Source organism: Brachycentrus maculatus, unplaced genomic scaffold (assembly GCF_059751285.1).
Source record: "Brachycentrus maculatus isolate JH-2025_06_01 unplaced genomic scaffold, ASM5975128v1 h1tg000448l, whole genome shotgun sequence".
Taxonomy (NCBI): domain Eukaryota; kingdom Metazoa; phylum Arthropoda; class Insecta; order Trichoptera; family Brachycentridae; genus Brachycentrus; species Brachycentrus maculatus.
Window position 1 is genome coordinate 222501 of NW_028281195.1, and position 16163 is coordinate 238663.

The 16163-nt window shown below is 28.5% G+C and overlaps 1 protein-coding gene across 1 annotated transcript in view; it reads left to right on the plus strand.

The window, feature by feature from the left end:
* Nucleotides 1-12957, plus strand: part of mtt (mangetout) — a 206999-nt gene extending 194042 nt beyond the window's left edge. The window contains exons 13-15 of the mRNA XM_088271556.1: nucleotides 6158-6309; nucleotides 8829-9024; nucleotides 12280-12957. Of these exons, the coding sequence (XP_088127682.1) occupies nucleotides 6158-6309; nucleotides 8829-9024; nucleotides 12280-12872 (941 nt within the window). The 3' untranslated portion in view covers nucleotides 12873-12957. The remainder of the gene's footprint in view (nucleotides 1-6157; nucleotides 6310-8828; nucleotides 9025-12279) is intronic.
* The last annotated feature ends 3206 nt before the right edge of the window (nucleotides 12958-16163 follow it).

A 16163-nucleotide genomic window follows, 5' to 3' on the forward strand; every position in this document is an offset into this window, starting at 1 on the left:
TTACTTGACTACACCCATGATAAGATAATACAAAGTAAGATATTTTAATATATTTATTTTATATTCATTTCGGTTTTTGTTTGTTTTTTTGTTTAACGCATAAAATACCATAAATTAAAGTGAGATTTACATGAAGTTTTCGAAAAATATACAATTTATTATTATTATGTAATATATCTATACCCAGCTATGCATTTCTGAGCCACAGTTTAGAAAAAATAAAACAATATATGAAACAATAATTCCATCAAAAAAATGTGGTAAAAACTTATTTAAAAAAATGTTTTTACCTGTTACTGGTAAAACAAACACAAGCATATTCTAATTCAATGTAATGTATAAAATTTCAAGCCTATCATTGAATAATTTTAGAAGGTTAAAAATGCTGAACAAGCGAGCATTCACAATTTTATCTACATATATTGTAATTATATAAAAACACGCCCGTTTCCAAATTGTATCAAAATTTCAAGAAAATCTAATTTGAGGAAATTTGAAAATTTGAACCAGTGAACAATTACATTTTTATTTAAGTACTTTATTTATATCTCCTTTGATGAAGACATCAAATGAAGACTTAATTTTTTGTCTTGAAAGGAACATTGGGCAATCGATACTTCGGTTCTTATTTCCTCTCCAAAGACGTAAATTAAGCGGAGGCCTTAAAGGTAAAATTATTTACTACAAACTTTTAGTTTAGAATTTAAGATCCAATTTATTAAATATTAAATTAATTCATTAATCCATTAAGCAGAGTAATTTAATCACCGCCATTACTAATTGGAACCCTCGTCATTTTATTTCAATTAAGATGGGACTTAAATGGTTCTACGAAACATTTTTTTAATTTCGTTTATCAACTGTTTTCGACAGGAAATTCTCCTGTCTTACAATGCTAAGCTGCCATAAAGATTTCATCATTTTGATATTAACGTTTTATTTGTTCATTATAACATCAACATCCTGAATCACTTTCTATTGGCATAAAAAAGCACCTCCCAGCAAATAACATACATTAAAATTAACACATATTTTGGTATATGAGAACCGGTATGTTAAATTTTTGTAGTAAAAAAGTGGTTATAACAAAGTTTTTTAATTTTAAAGTTATTATATTTAAGTTTATAAAATGTGCCACAAAGTATTTGCGGAAAACATATAAGAAATGTTATTTATTTCAATCTTTATGTTCACTTTTCATAAATTTTATAAAATATATATTCCATATGAGCTTTGGAAGCTTTCAAGCTTCATTTAAAGGAGTAGAGATAATTAAAGATAAATATAATTAAATAAATTAAATAAAATCAGGGTTATCTTCATATAACAATACTTTGTAGCAGCTGAAAAGCTTACGTACCCCCATTCAAAATTAAACCCTTGTCCAAGTCATATTTCAATGGTAGTTGGCACTACTTGACTTCAGAACAGTGTTTTACTTTCAATAAGAAAGATTAATATATTTTATTTCATTATTTCTATGCAATACACGTTTTACAGAACTATTTTCTTTTCTATGAAATTTTCACTTTGATTTTTCTATGTATTATTCTGAAGATTCACATCTCCTCTTAAGATTTATCAAGTCCTACCAAAATTCATTTTTAAATCGAGCCTGCGATATGTGCAATGAAATGCTTAATGAAATAGACATCAATAATGTTTCTTTTAATACGTTCAAAAGAAATATTGTTGATGTCTATTTGACCAGTTGATAAATAAATTTTCTATATATTGTAGTTATACTTTTATGACAGTTTATTTAATTGTTTAATTTTTAGATTACTTGGGTGAAAACCTGTAGTTGGATTTTTTTTTTCTATTTATCATATTATCTTATTTTTGTCGAAATATTCTGTTGTTTTTCCAATAAAAAAAAATTTAAAAAAATAAAAATAAAGATACTATAGGATGTGTTTGTTTTATAAAAATAAATAATATATTTAAGTTTTTTCAACTGAGATAAAACATCCTTTTTTTTACAAAAATATAAATAAAAACAAAAGAAAGTGAAAGTGGCACGAACTAAAAAAAGAATAGTCACTGCACCCCACCTCTAACTATTGACTGAAAACTATCCTTTTTTTAAACTTCCGGTTTCCGTGCCCAACTTTTTTCTGTTAATCCAAAATAAATTTAATGCAACTTCCTTTTCACATTATTTTCAGTTCACGGATCTCAATGTTCCAGCGACATTTTAGATCCGTATATTTGTAATTTCTCGAAAGGTCCTAGGAAGTAAATAAATGATGTTGCCGAATGTAGCTCAAACCTTTTACTGTAACTCAATCTCTTGAGACGCAGTCATATGAATAAATAAGCGATGAAGAGAAAAAAACACGAGCTTGATATTCTCAGAAATATACACATATATGTGGACACATGCACAAAAACGAAATATGAGTAGGTAGGTACGCGTACTCGAGGTAAAAAATGTTACGTTTGACCTCTGTAAATATTTGAATTCTTTATAAAAATTGTTTAAACATACTCGAATTTTTATGCATAATATATAAATAGAATCAAAAATATACATCTGCATACTTATTTCTTTTTTTAATGTTTAATATATTTACTTATATAAAAAGAGTTAAATTTCCTTAAATTTATATACATGAAATCTATATAGGATTCAAATCACAATTATCTCGGAAACAATTACTAAAATGCGTCCTTATTTACATACGAGTGTGTATTCAAAAGAAAGTATTAAAAAATGTTGAATAGAAATCCCAAAAAATGCTTAAATATAACCATCTGCATTTAGAACATATAAGTTATAAGCTATGGCTAAGAAAATGTTAACTTCAAGTAAATATTGACTAATATAATAAAGTATCATAAATAAACTGAACATGAAATTAATTGCTAGACGTGATTTAATATAACTAAATTTAAGTCCATTATTTAATTAATCATTATAAAAAGATATTTCTCTCCTTCTGATAATTTAAATTAAAATAAATTATTATCTTTCATCCTGAGCTCCGACACTTAGTCGCCTGTACCCCATCAAATATATTCTACTCCTAAATACAAGAGTCTGGAGAGCAAAAATGACCTCTTTGCCGTAATTCAATTAGAGATTTGATGCCTTATGCACCATAAGACGCGGATGAAATACATAGGAAGGATATATTAACTAAGAATATTCTTCAAACACTTATCCGCACCCCAATGGTGCATAGGGCACTGCATCATGTAAACCCAGTGTTATCTTGATCGTTAACAGATGAAGGAAAGGTGATCAGCCCTCCGCTTCAGGAATCAGTCCAGGTTAATATTGAATAAATATTAGAGTGAAAAAATCACTCATATTTATTTTAACACAAAACTCTCTTAATACAAAGGAAATTTGTTTTTGAAATTTAAAACCTTGTTAAGGTGAAGAGATTTCCTCTATACTTCGAAAGGCGTTATCGGTTTTTCATTTCACTGTTATCTTATTAAATATTCTCTATTCAATATAAACTAACTAACCAACCAACCCTCATGTCGCTTTCCCTCATATGTAGGCAGAGAGAACAGAATACCACACCACTCATTATTGGCAAACATTCTTTGCCTCTTCCACATTCGTGCATCTCAATTTTATCAATTTCGCTTATCTCAGCCTGGCATTTTTTCTTCATTTCACTATTTGAACATCTATCACATTCACTTGCATTATTTCCTTTTATCACCATTCGAAAATCTATCATACAACATTAAAAGCTCAATAAATACTACGCTATATTTTATAAGCATATATGCAGGGGCGTGCATTCTAAATAGGCAAAAAAGCAGTGCCTATCCTAACTTACCCGCGTGACATATAAAAGCGCAACCAGTACCTACCCTACCTTACTAAGTAGTACCTAGCTTACTTTACTACCTACCTCTGCTGCCTACCCTAATTAATTATCTGTGCAAGCCATTACCTAACTTACCAAGTAGTACCTAGTTTACCTTACTACCCACCTCTACTATCTACCTTAATTTACTATCTGTAGACGCCTCTGCATATGTATATTTGTATTATGTGCTCAATATCCAAGTTAATATCCTAGAAATATTGTGAAAAAAATCGACTCATATTAAATTAAGGGAGTATCATCTCAAATACAAAAAAAAAACGGAAAACAAAAGATTTTGTCGCTCTTTGACATGACGAACTACAATCGTAAAAATGATTAAATTTCAGTTGGTGTGAATGGCTTAAGTATTTAATTTTACACTTCAACGGAGGCGCTATTTATTTTCAGCCGCGCGTTATATACGTAATTCGGTCGCTCCAGAAGGGTAGGGGCCCGTAATTAGGTTTGACGCTCATCTCCGGAACCACCCACCCTTACTGTAATACAAGAGAAAGTTCATTTTGGCGTCTTCTTTCAAAAACACGATTTCCCCTTTTATTTATTTGTAATACATTTTCAGAGTTGCGAATAAAAACTCATGTTTCTAATAACAGTACGTTGACTCTCGCTCGTTAAATAAGAAACGTGTACTGAAAGTAGGGTGTCTAGGCAACACGTGTATACGTCTTGAAACTTAACAACATTTTGAGTGTGTCCAAATACTTGTTCACAAATCTGGATTATCTCCAATTAAAGGAGTTATTTTTCATTTTAATTATTGTTATCATATTATTGTTATCATTTCATATTAATTACATGTCACAAATAGATGACTCTAGTGAAGTTCTTGTGATTCAAGAACAAGGTTTCTAAATTGGTTCACATATATACAACTTCCAAGTATTTGAGTAGTGTGGTTGTCAATAATGGGTAGAATTGGTGAATGTTACACGTAAGTAAAGTGATCACCTAAACCTGCCTATGACGGTCGTCAGCTCTGTAAATGTCCAGACTTCCATATTCTTCTTCATGAGATGATGAGATGTCTTGAAACTTTAGTGAACGAAATATATTTATTAATAATGATTGAAATTTTAGGATCTTGTTTATCACTTAATTCTTTTACGGTTTTTCAAAATTAGGTGCTTGGATGTAATTTCTAAAAACATAAATTCTCCAAAAGTGTCTCGGATCGATTGCTTTTACATTTTTTAGAGCCTTTTACTTGTTTGAGCTTGATTTTGATTCTTTACCTTTAATACTGAGAATCTGTAAATAGAATCCTTCATAATTTTATTTTGCTCTTAGTTTTACGAAAAGTTTAAATTACATTTCAACTAATTAACTAACCATCAGGCCGTTTCTCCGCAGGGATAGACAGAGAATATACATAACACCACACCATTCTGTCTATTACTTTCAACTATTAAATTACTTGATTATGCCAAGTTTTTCTCGATTTTTCTCTACTCTTATTTCCAACATATATATATATATATATATATATATATATATATATATATATATATATATATATATATATATATATATATATATATATATATATATATATATATATATATATATATATATATATATATATATATATATATATATATATATATATATATATATATATATATACATATATATATATATATATATATATATATATATATATATATATATATATATATATATATATATATATATATATATATATATATACATATACATATACATATACACATATATACATATATATATATATATATATATATAAATATATATATATATATATATATATATATATATATATATATATATATATATATATATATATATATATATATATATATATATATATATATATATATATATATATATATATTACACTATTTTCCAATTATTTCTATCCGTATTTCTTCAGTCAATATTTAATTAAATGTTTCTTGATTCTTCGCAGGTTTCACAATGTACACAACGTGCGTGATATGGCTGGTTTTATATATATATATATATATATATATATATATATATATATATATATATATATATATATATATATATATATATATATATATATATATATATACATATACATATATATATACACATATATACATATATATATATATATATATATATATATATATATATATATATATATATATGTATATATATATATATATATATATATATATATATATATATATATATATATATATATATATATATATATATATTACACTATTTTCCAATTATTTCTATCCGTATTTCTTCAATCAATATTTAATTAAATGTTTCTTGATTCTTCGCAGGTTTCACAATGTACACAACGTGCGTGATATGGCTGGCATTTGTTCCGCTGTATTTTGGAACCGGAAACCACGTACCTCTCCGCATCACCAGCATGTCAGTCACTATTTCCCTCAGCGCAAGTGTCACAGTGGCGTGTCTATTCTCCCCTAAGGCAAGTAGAACATAATTTATACCCACCAACTATAACATATAGAACGCAGTGCATAAAATTTAACTTTTAATTAAAAAAAAAAAAAATAATAATTGGAAACAGAATAAGCATAATAAACATAATAAAGGTATGCAGTTGTTAAAAAATTAAGCGGCAATATGGCATAATGATCTATCAGATTTAGTGTCTTTTTTAGAAAACATGGTAAGACGCATAAAACAAATAAATGAACTTTGTGACAAATCTTAATTGACAAAAGGTATGTTGTCTTTTGTTTTGTTTTTAGGGAACAATCTTAATCATTTTATATTTTCTTCACACATACAATCATATTTAAGATTTATTAACGAATATGCTTTAAAGCCTTGCACATAACTTAGAGAATTTAGAGAAGGCAACTAATAAATATTTTTTAAAATAATAGAAAGGCACTGCATTCTTTCCATGTAATATTAGCGTTATTGTACGATATAAGACATATCGCTCCCTCCTTTCAACAATGTGATAAATCAAAAATCGTCGATTTTCAGTTGTGCATGTTTTTAGTATGCCCAGTTCTTGGTATATCCTACAAAAACGGCATATTTTAAATTGAATATTTACCCGTTACAGGGCAGAAATTGTTGTTTTTGCATATTGAAGAAAATGTATTGTTTTCTATTTAAATTTACTAAATATTTTTCAAATGGAGAAAAAAAAAATCAGGATTTACCTAAAAAGATCTGTTGCACAGTTAAAAGTTCAAAAAGTGGCTTGATATTTGTTTTTAATAGATTTGATTATATTTTTAAACATCAAAAACGATCTCCTGAAAATCAAGTTTTTTTTTAATATATGACGTTGTTGAAAGGAGTGAGCGAAATGGCCTCCGGGTACAAGTTCAGTAACACGTGCTACCATCATGATTATTTTTATATAACATAGTACTTTTTATTAAATTAATAACATACATATGTATGTTTGCTGCAGGTACGTGTATGTGTAATTGAATAATTATTTGCAAATTGGAGATTAATTCATATCTCCTTACTTTTTTACCACAAAAATGATCGCAATCAGCACTTTCAAATGTCTACATCCAAGTTAAAATTATACACGATTTGAAATGTAAGGGTGCCTACTTATAAATGAGTAGGCACCCTTACATTACGACTATTGTATTTTAGGCTAAACCAATACGAGTATGAACCCATACAGAGTCTATACAAATTCTGAGAGGGCTTTGTTCACTCCATAACATTAATTTTTAATGCGATTAGTCCGGTAGTGACTAGTATTATTCTCTCAGCAGATTTCCTTATATTTAATTACTTGTCTCGAGTTAAGTTGACTGTTCGCTGTTCCGTTTCTCTGAGATTAAACGTTAACCAATGTATTTTATTACAATCTACTATACATACTCCATGAGATTCCTGCAATAGTAGCAAAGTGTTTTTTTTAAATAATTCACTCTTTTTCTTGGAAGGATGCAATTTTTTTTTTTTTTTATTTCTTGTATTTATTATTATATACTTTTTGAAGATTACCCATTTTCACGTACTTTTCACTTAATTCATTATTGTCGCAGCAACTTACAATTTATGTTTGGGATATTACATACACCAGTCTCTTATAATATAAAAATAGTCTTACCAAATGTTATAAGTGACTAGTTTTTGACTTTGAATGATTTAAGACGCTTTGTAACTTTTGTTTTAACATCTTAAAAGCTGCCAGTCAAATATGTCAGTGGCATAGTACTGATTTCCGTTCGTTATAAGACTTTCTATGTAGTTTATTTAATATTTATTTATTTATTCATAAAGGCGCACGTACAGAAAAAAAATCCTTTGGTTTTTCTTTTTTTTTTTAAATCTGAGTCCAATTTCTTTCACACTAACACGATGCGTTATCTTGTTACAAAATACGACCATTATCATGTCGCTCACTCCTTTCAAGAACGTCATAAATCAAAAATCGACAATTTTCAGAGGTGGATGTTTTCGGAATTTTAAGAAAATTTACTATATTCCAGCAAAAGTGACATATTTTTAACTTAATATTTACCCGCTACAGGTCAGAAAGTGTTATTTTTGCATTTTAAAGAAAGGGTATTGTTTAATTATTTTTTGAAATATACCAAATATTTTTCAAATGGAGAAATTCAGGTTTTACATAAAAAGATCTGTTGCCCAGTAAAATGTTCAATAAATGGCTTGATATTTATTTTAATACATTTTATTTTATTTTTAAACTGTAAAAACGATCTCGTGAAAAATCTAGTTTTTTGACATATGACGTTGAAAGGAGTGAGTGATATGTCAGTGGCATAGTACTGATTTCCGTCCGTTATAAGACTTTCTGTGTATTTCTTATTAAATATTTATTTATTTTTTCACCAAGGCGCACGTACAGAAAATCAATTTCTATGGTGTTTCTTTTTTTTTCATTTAAATAAGGTTTTTAAAATTTTGAAAAAAACTTCCACGAGGTTATTGTTAATATTTAACAACAATTTGAAATACACATTTTCTCTTTAGCTGTACATCATCTTGATTCGACCTGAGCGCAATGTGCGTCAGTCCATGATGCCGGTTCGCTACTCCGCCATCAACAAGTCCTCGGGAACCGCCAACTCAGGGGTCGGGAGCATGATGGCCGCCGTGGTGGTCACCGCGGCCACGTGCAACCAGAAGGAGAAGCTCGGCAACAAGATGCAGCCGACTCCTGATCCAGGTAACCGCCACAAAGTCAACACAAGAACTTCATAACTAATTTGAAAGTCCCTTCGTAGTACGCGCGAATTAAGCAATGTTATTATTTATTGATTCGGCGTTAACTTTGTGGAATGACATGATCATTTTATTAAAATTAAGCACTTGAATATACCACTTTAATTAGTCATGTAAATACACTTTAACTATTACACTCTGTTGCAAATAAAGGTCAAGTCATGAATAATTTAGAAAATTTAGAAAAACATTAAAAATTTTATTCAGATAAAACATTAATTTTTAATTAATGTTTTACTTAGTAAATACCACTATTTCTTAAAATCTACTGTGACACGTGTTTCGATGCATTCCGCATCATTTTCAAACACCGTATGTTTACGGTGTTTGAAAATGATGCGGAATGCATCGAAGCACGTGTCACAGTAGATTTTAAGAAATAGTGGTATTTACTAAGTAAAACATTAATTAAAAATGGATAGATTTTACCACAAAGTGACTGCCGAATCAATTAATGAAAACATTAATTAATAATATACTGTTTCAAAATACGTCACCATTATTATCAATGTTTCCTTTTACAAAAAATCTTGTTCCTTGAACCCCCTTCCTTCCCTATATTTATTAACCTATATATACACCTAAATATATTTATCGTTTTCGAAACTAGTCTTATGTATAAAAAAACTCATTAAAGTGGTATATTCAAGTGTTTAATTTTAATAAAATAAGCATATTTAAGGTCAAAATCACAACATTTTGCGTCCAAATATAATATTTGTTCACGAATCGGGGTTTCTCCAGTAAAGGGTTATTTTTAAATTTTTGACATCTCAACAAAGATGAGGAAGAATATTAAAGTGCAAGTATATTAACAGGGCTTATAACCTGGCGTAGGCTATTTAAGTGATCACTTTACACACGTGCAATATTCACTTTTCTATCCATGATAGACAATAATAACACTGATTTTTTTGGAACTCCTATACATGTCATTTTTATTTGGACACTCTCAAAATGTTGTGAATAAAATAACTGGTCAAATATGAAGCTGCATAAAAATTCAATCGTCTGTTTAAGTGTTTCTCAGTATGTAAAATAATCCAGTTACGACCTTGCAAATATCATTGAATTAAAGAGTCTCTGTAAATAAAAGCCTTACCAATCTAATCATAAATGGCCGTAGAGAACTCACATGTACAGTGTTATGATATTATATAGATAATATAATATCATAACACTGTACATGTGAGGTATTGTAATGGTCAGCAGGCTCAGCTACCGTACTGGAGGTCCCGGGTTCGATTCCCAAGGGGGGCAGTTAAATTAATATAAGTGATTTATCACTCTTATTTTTATTCAATATTACCCTGGACTGGTACCTAAAGCGGAACGCTAGTCACCTTTCTTTCATGTGTTAACGATCAAGATAACACTGCATTTATATGATGCAATGCCCTATGCACCATCGGGTGCGGATAAGGAGTTTGATGAAGATAATGGCGATCATTAAAGCTCTGATTTTTTTTCATGTAACTCCAACCTTTTTTTCGTGAAAAATAATAAAAAATCTCGGAAAAGGATACTTTTATAGGCGTAAGATGGAGGAATCAGCACCCAAGGATTAACGACTTCTGAGGGGACACTTCTACGGTCCTTAGAAACACTTGTGCCAAAAATCAAAACTGTTAAAATGTATTATTTTTTTGACATCTCATCAAAGATGAAGAAAAATATGTCTAAAAATAAGTCTGGGCATGTACAAGGCTGACGACCGTCATAGGCTGGTTTAAGTGAACACTTTACACACACGTAACATTTACCAATTCTACCCATTATTGACAACCACACTTCTGAAATTTTTGGAAGCTCTATATATATATGAACCAATTTTTAAACATTGTTATTGAATCACTAGAACTTCACTAGAGACATCTATTGGTGAGATGAAAATAAGCTTTTTATTGAGTAGAAACTCTTTTTTTTGTTTGTAAGGTCCGAATCCTGGATTATAATCACACACAAGAGAAACGCCAGAAATTATCATTTTGATGAGATGTCAAAAAATATATGAAAAAAAAACTCCTATAATTGGAGATAATCCAGATTTGTGAACAAGTATTTGGACACACTCAAAATGTTGTATTAAAAAAGTGTTTGCTGACCAATTCGCCTGGACTATCAATATTTCACCCTAAACTATTTGTTATTTACAAATTTAAATCAGATTTGGTCTCGGTCATGTGGTTCCCTCACCTTTATCAAATAATTCATCTTTCGCCCAGTTTCAAATGTCGGCAAACGACTCAATTTCAATTCCATTCCTACATAATGCTTGAATCAGATGGCTCGACCGTCGGATCGCGGTTAAATGTTTAAATAGTTTGACTACACCACTGACATTGGAATTATTTAATTAACATTAAAATAGGTTCAGACCTACATTCAACTATTGTTCTACGTTACATTGTGTTCAGATCGTGTGAAACGAGACATTTTGCATTTTTTAAAGCAAAACTACATATTTGGCACATATTTTTTTGACATCTCTTCAAAGATGAAGAAGAATATGGAAGTCTGAGCATTTACCGGGCTGACGACCGTCATAGGCTGGTTTAAGTGATCAATTTACACACGTGTAACATTCACCAATTCTCCCCATTATTGACAGCCACACTACTCAATTTTTTGGAAGTTCTATATGTATGAACCGATTCAGAAACATTGTTGTTGAATCCGAAACATTCGGACCTCACATACTGTTATAAGAGTTTCTGCTCAAGAAAAAGCCTTTTTTTCATCTCACCAATAGATGTCTCTAGTAAAGTTCTCGTGATTCAATAATGGGTAGAATCGGTGAATGTTACACATATGTAAAGTGATCACTTTAACCAGCCTATGACGGTCGTCAGCCCTGTAAATGCCCAGACTTTCATATTCTTCTTCATCTTTGATAAGATGTCAAAAAATAATACGAAAATAACTCCTGTAATTGGAGATAATCTAAATTTTGTGAACAAGTATTTGGACACATTCAAATGTTCTAAACCATTTTTATGTTGAGTTTTACCTTTAATCTGATAATGTAAAGTTTTTAATTTTAACGGTTTGCTGATGATAGTTTTTTTTAAGACGTATTTTATATCATCTACTATTTTTTTTACCCCAAAAAGCATTTATCGACTTTCGATCGTGGCTTTAGTGATATTGAAATTTGATTATAATATTTCTAATTTTTTGTATATTTTTTTTCCCCTAGATATGGAGTTGAACGAAAAGAAGAAGGTCAAACTAGAAGACAAGTCGTGTCAGACTGAAAACCAAACCAGTAATGGTACCGGAAACCAAGTAATAGGAAAAAATCTACCAACGCTCCCATTTCTCCCATCAAGCGATCCTCAGTCCGTAGCAAAACATCAGCGAAAAAACTCAATCCTGTCAGACCTACCATCACCTCAGTCCTTAATAGCGAGATCTACAAATAATGGTAACGCCATGTGCGCTGCAGTTAACAAGGTTGCTCAAGCCGTTACACGAACCCCTCCATTGACATCTCCCGTCCAAATATTTGAAACACCAGATCATACAGCACAAGAACCTACAACAAAAACCGTATCATTCGTTGATGATGAACAGCATAAGATTATTTCCACAGATAAAATCATCCCTCCAAAAACTAACACAGTAGTCAACAACAACTCCAAAGAAACATTGCAAATGGAGACTTCTAATTTAGCTGGTAAAACTCACCCACCGGTCGGAAATCCAGGTCCAACACCGTGTACCATAAGCAACGGACCTGCCCTTCCAACTAATTTAACAGACAGCTCGGTCAGAGACATCGCGTTATAGCAGAAGACTGACAGGAAGAATAATGCCCTCGGTGATTCGAGTGAAAGTAGTTCCATCGGCACTCCAAAATCCCTGGACCCAAAAATTAAGAAAAGACTACCTGTCATCGTATAAAGTTATCATTGTTATTTGTTTACTAATTCATATATGTATATTTATTCATTGTTTAGTTGGGATTCTTGTTCGAAACCAAGAAAGCTTTTACTATCGTTCAAAATATTCGTATTATAATATATTTTATTAAGTTTGCTGTATATTTATGTAGATGTGATACAACTAAATCACTTTACTCTGTGATCTTAATGTATTTGTAACGTTACGTGAAAAGCATTGAATATTACTATTTATTAAAATATAATTCGAGTAAGTTTAGTATACTTTTGAATGTGTAGAAGGAAGGACTCTGAATTTCCGATATAAAATGCATACAGGGAATGATATTGGTAGGATAAAAGCGCTTGTTACCACATAATATTTATCATACTTTGTAAATTAAGGATAATTTTAGGCTTCAAAAATATATCTTAACTATTTATCAGTGAAAATGTTAGAAGTAAAAATGTTTTCTTATAAGGTTAAATAAATATACATTGGTTATTAAGAAAAAATCAAATTCGTACATGTAATTAAATTAAGAATGATTTTATGTGACCAGAAATTACGCTATACGTAATATTCCAATAATATTATGACGTAATTTAATGCTGTTTATTATAATGTTATACGTCCTATTGTATAAAGATGAGTATAGGTCAATATGTTTTAATAAATAACGTAAATGTGTACTCAAGTGTGGAAATATAACATAAAACAATATTTTAAGTCAACTTATATTAAATAATAAGAAAACGTTTGTAAATATTTATCTTAATTTCGACCTTTTTAAAATTATAAGTTTACAAAAAAACGATTATTTTCATTTGTTGCATTTATGATATTATAATTTTATTTTGTAAAAAATCTTTACATGATTGTACTCAATAAACAATATTAAATAAAGTTTAAATTAGAATATTTATATTTAAATAATGTTATACCTCTACATTTAAAAAAAAGTTAATGTTTTTAAAATTCTTTTTGCTGTGATAATTATTTCATTTTACTTATTTGAAAAAAAAACTGTTTTACATATTTAAAAAAATATATCAATAATGTAATAACCTCACTCATTTCATTTATTTATGTATAACCGTATATTTTACCAAAAAAAAAATCGTTTAAAATTATTGTATGCATCGCAACGAGCCCTTGTGATATTTACAATGATCTTATATATTTCAGTTATCTTTATATGCACCTTAATCTTCTAACATATATAAAAATAATTTACTCGAAGCATTATTAAATATGAATATTGTTTACTTTAAAATTGTTTACACAAATGTATAATGTTAGCGAAGAATTTTAATATATTATTAATGTAATACATTGTTATTCATATATAATACGTAAGTTATGGTGTAAGTGTGAAAACTGTATTTATGTATGTTAAATACAACTTATAACATTAAAATAAAACAATATAAAAATTGAGACTTTTATTTAATCTGCTATTTTATAATTCTTGTTTACATTTGGGAAATAAAGCATATTTCGAAATAATTCATAAAGTATTTAACTAACTTATTATCCAACTATCAGGGGTAAATAAGTTAGTAAAGTGCGATTTGCTAGAGAGAAAATAAAACGCACTCCACTCTGTCTTTACAAATAATATTCGCCTCTTCTAATTCATGCATATCCTCATACATACCCGCCCATTATTTTGACACCTGACCTGACCACATTCAAGTATTTGAAGTACTTCATCATGCCAAGTTTTCTTAGGTATTCCTCTGCGTTTATAATCAACTACATTTACCTCATTATATTCAATTGATCGTACTTCTTTCCTATATTTCAACCACTATTACATGAACCAACTTCAGGACGGTGTGGTAGTAAAATTTTGTGATATAAACATAATGATGTGCTTGTGTGAATCACAGAAATGTAATGATATAAAGACGTTCGACTCCAACTAGTGATAATATTACGGCACCATATGACACATTTTCAAGGAACATATTTGAAAATCACTTTTTCTGGCCCTTACTGTCACTCAGCAGTGCATTTAATTAACGAAGTGTTCCCTGGATCGTAAATTGTATAAAAGCTCAGCGCTCCTGATTTTTGGATTTAGGAGTGGAATATATTTGATGGGATACAGATGACGTTAGAAACTGACTCAAAAGTAAGTACATAACTACCTCATGGGAAAAGGAAATGGAAGAAAAAAGTCATACCGACTCATGAGTCATCCAACATGTTAAGGTAAAAATTTCAAAAATCTCTTAAAATTATAGCCGCCTCCGTGGCGAAATGGTTATTACTCCATATATAGACTCCAATATTTATTTTATATTACCATGGACTGGTCCCTGAAGCGCAGGAGTGAACACACAGTGAAAATAATTGGCAATAAATAAAAATGTGTATATATATTTATATATATATATATATATATATATATATATATATATATATATATATATATGTTTATTTATATATATATATATATATATACACATATATATATATATATATATATATATATATATATATATATATATATATATATATATATATATATATATATATATATATATATATATATATATATATATATATATATATATATATATATATATATATATATATATATATATGTATATATGTATATATATATATATATATATATATATATATATATATATATATATATATATATATATATATATATATATATATATATATATATATATATATATATACATATATATATATATAAATATATATATAAATATATATATATATATATATATATATATATATATATATATACAATATATATATATATATATATATATATATATATATATATATATATATATATATATATATATATATATATATATATATATATATATTAAAATCGTACAAATATACTCTAAAACAACCCTACGGTCTTAGTGCGGTAATAATAAAATAATTCATAGTTTCCAATCACTCGTGTAAAAGCAATACGCTTGTGTTCAGTATTTTATTCACGTATACTTGAACATAAAAATTAATTTTTATTATGACATCTGAACATACATAAAGAAGAAAATAGACAACTGTGTATTTACAGGGCTCATGACCTGTCATAGGCTGGTAAAAGTACTCCTTTGGGAGAAACCCAGATTTGTAAATAAGAATTTGGGCGTAACAAAAATATATTTATATATTTATATTACATCTTACACATTA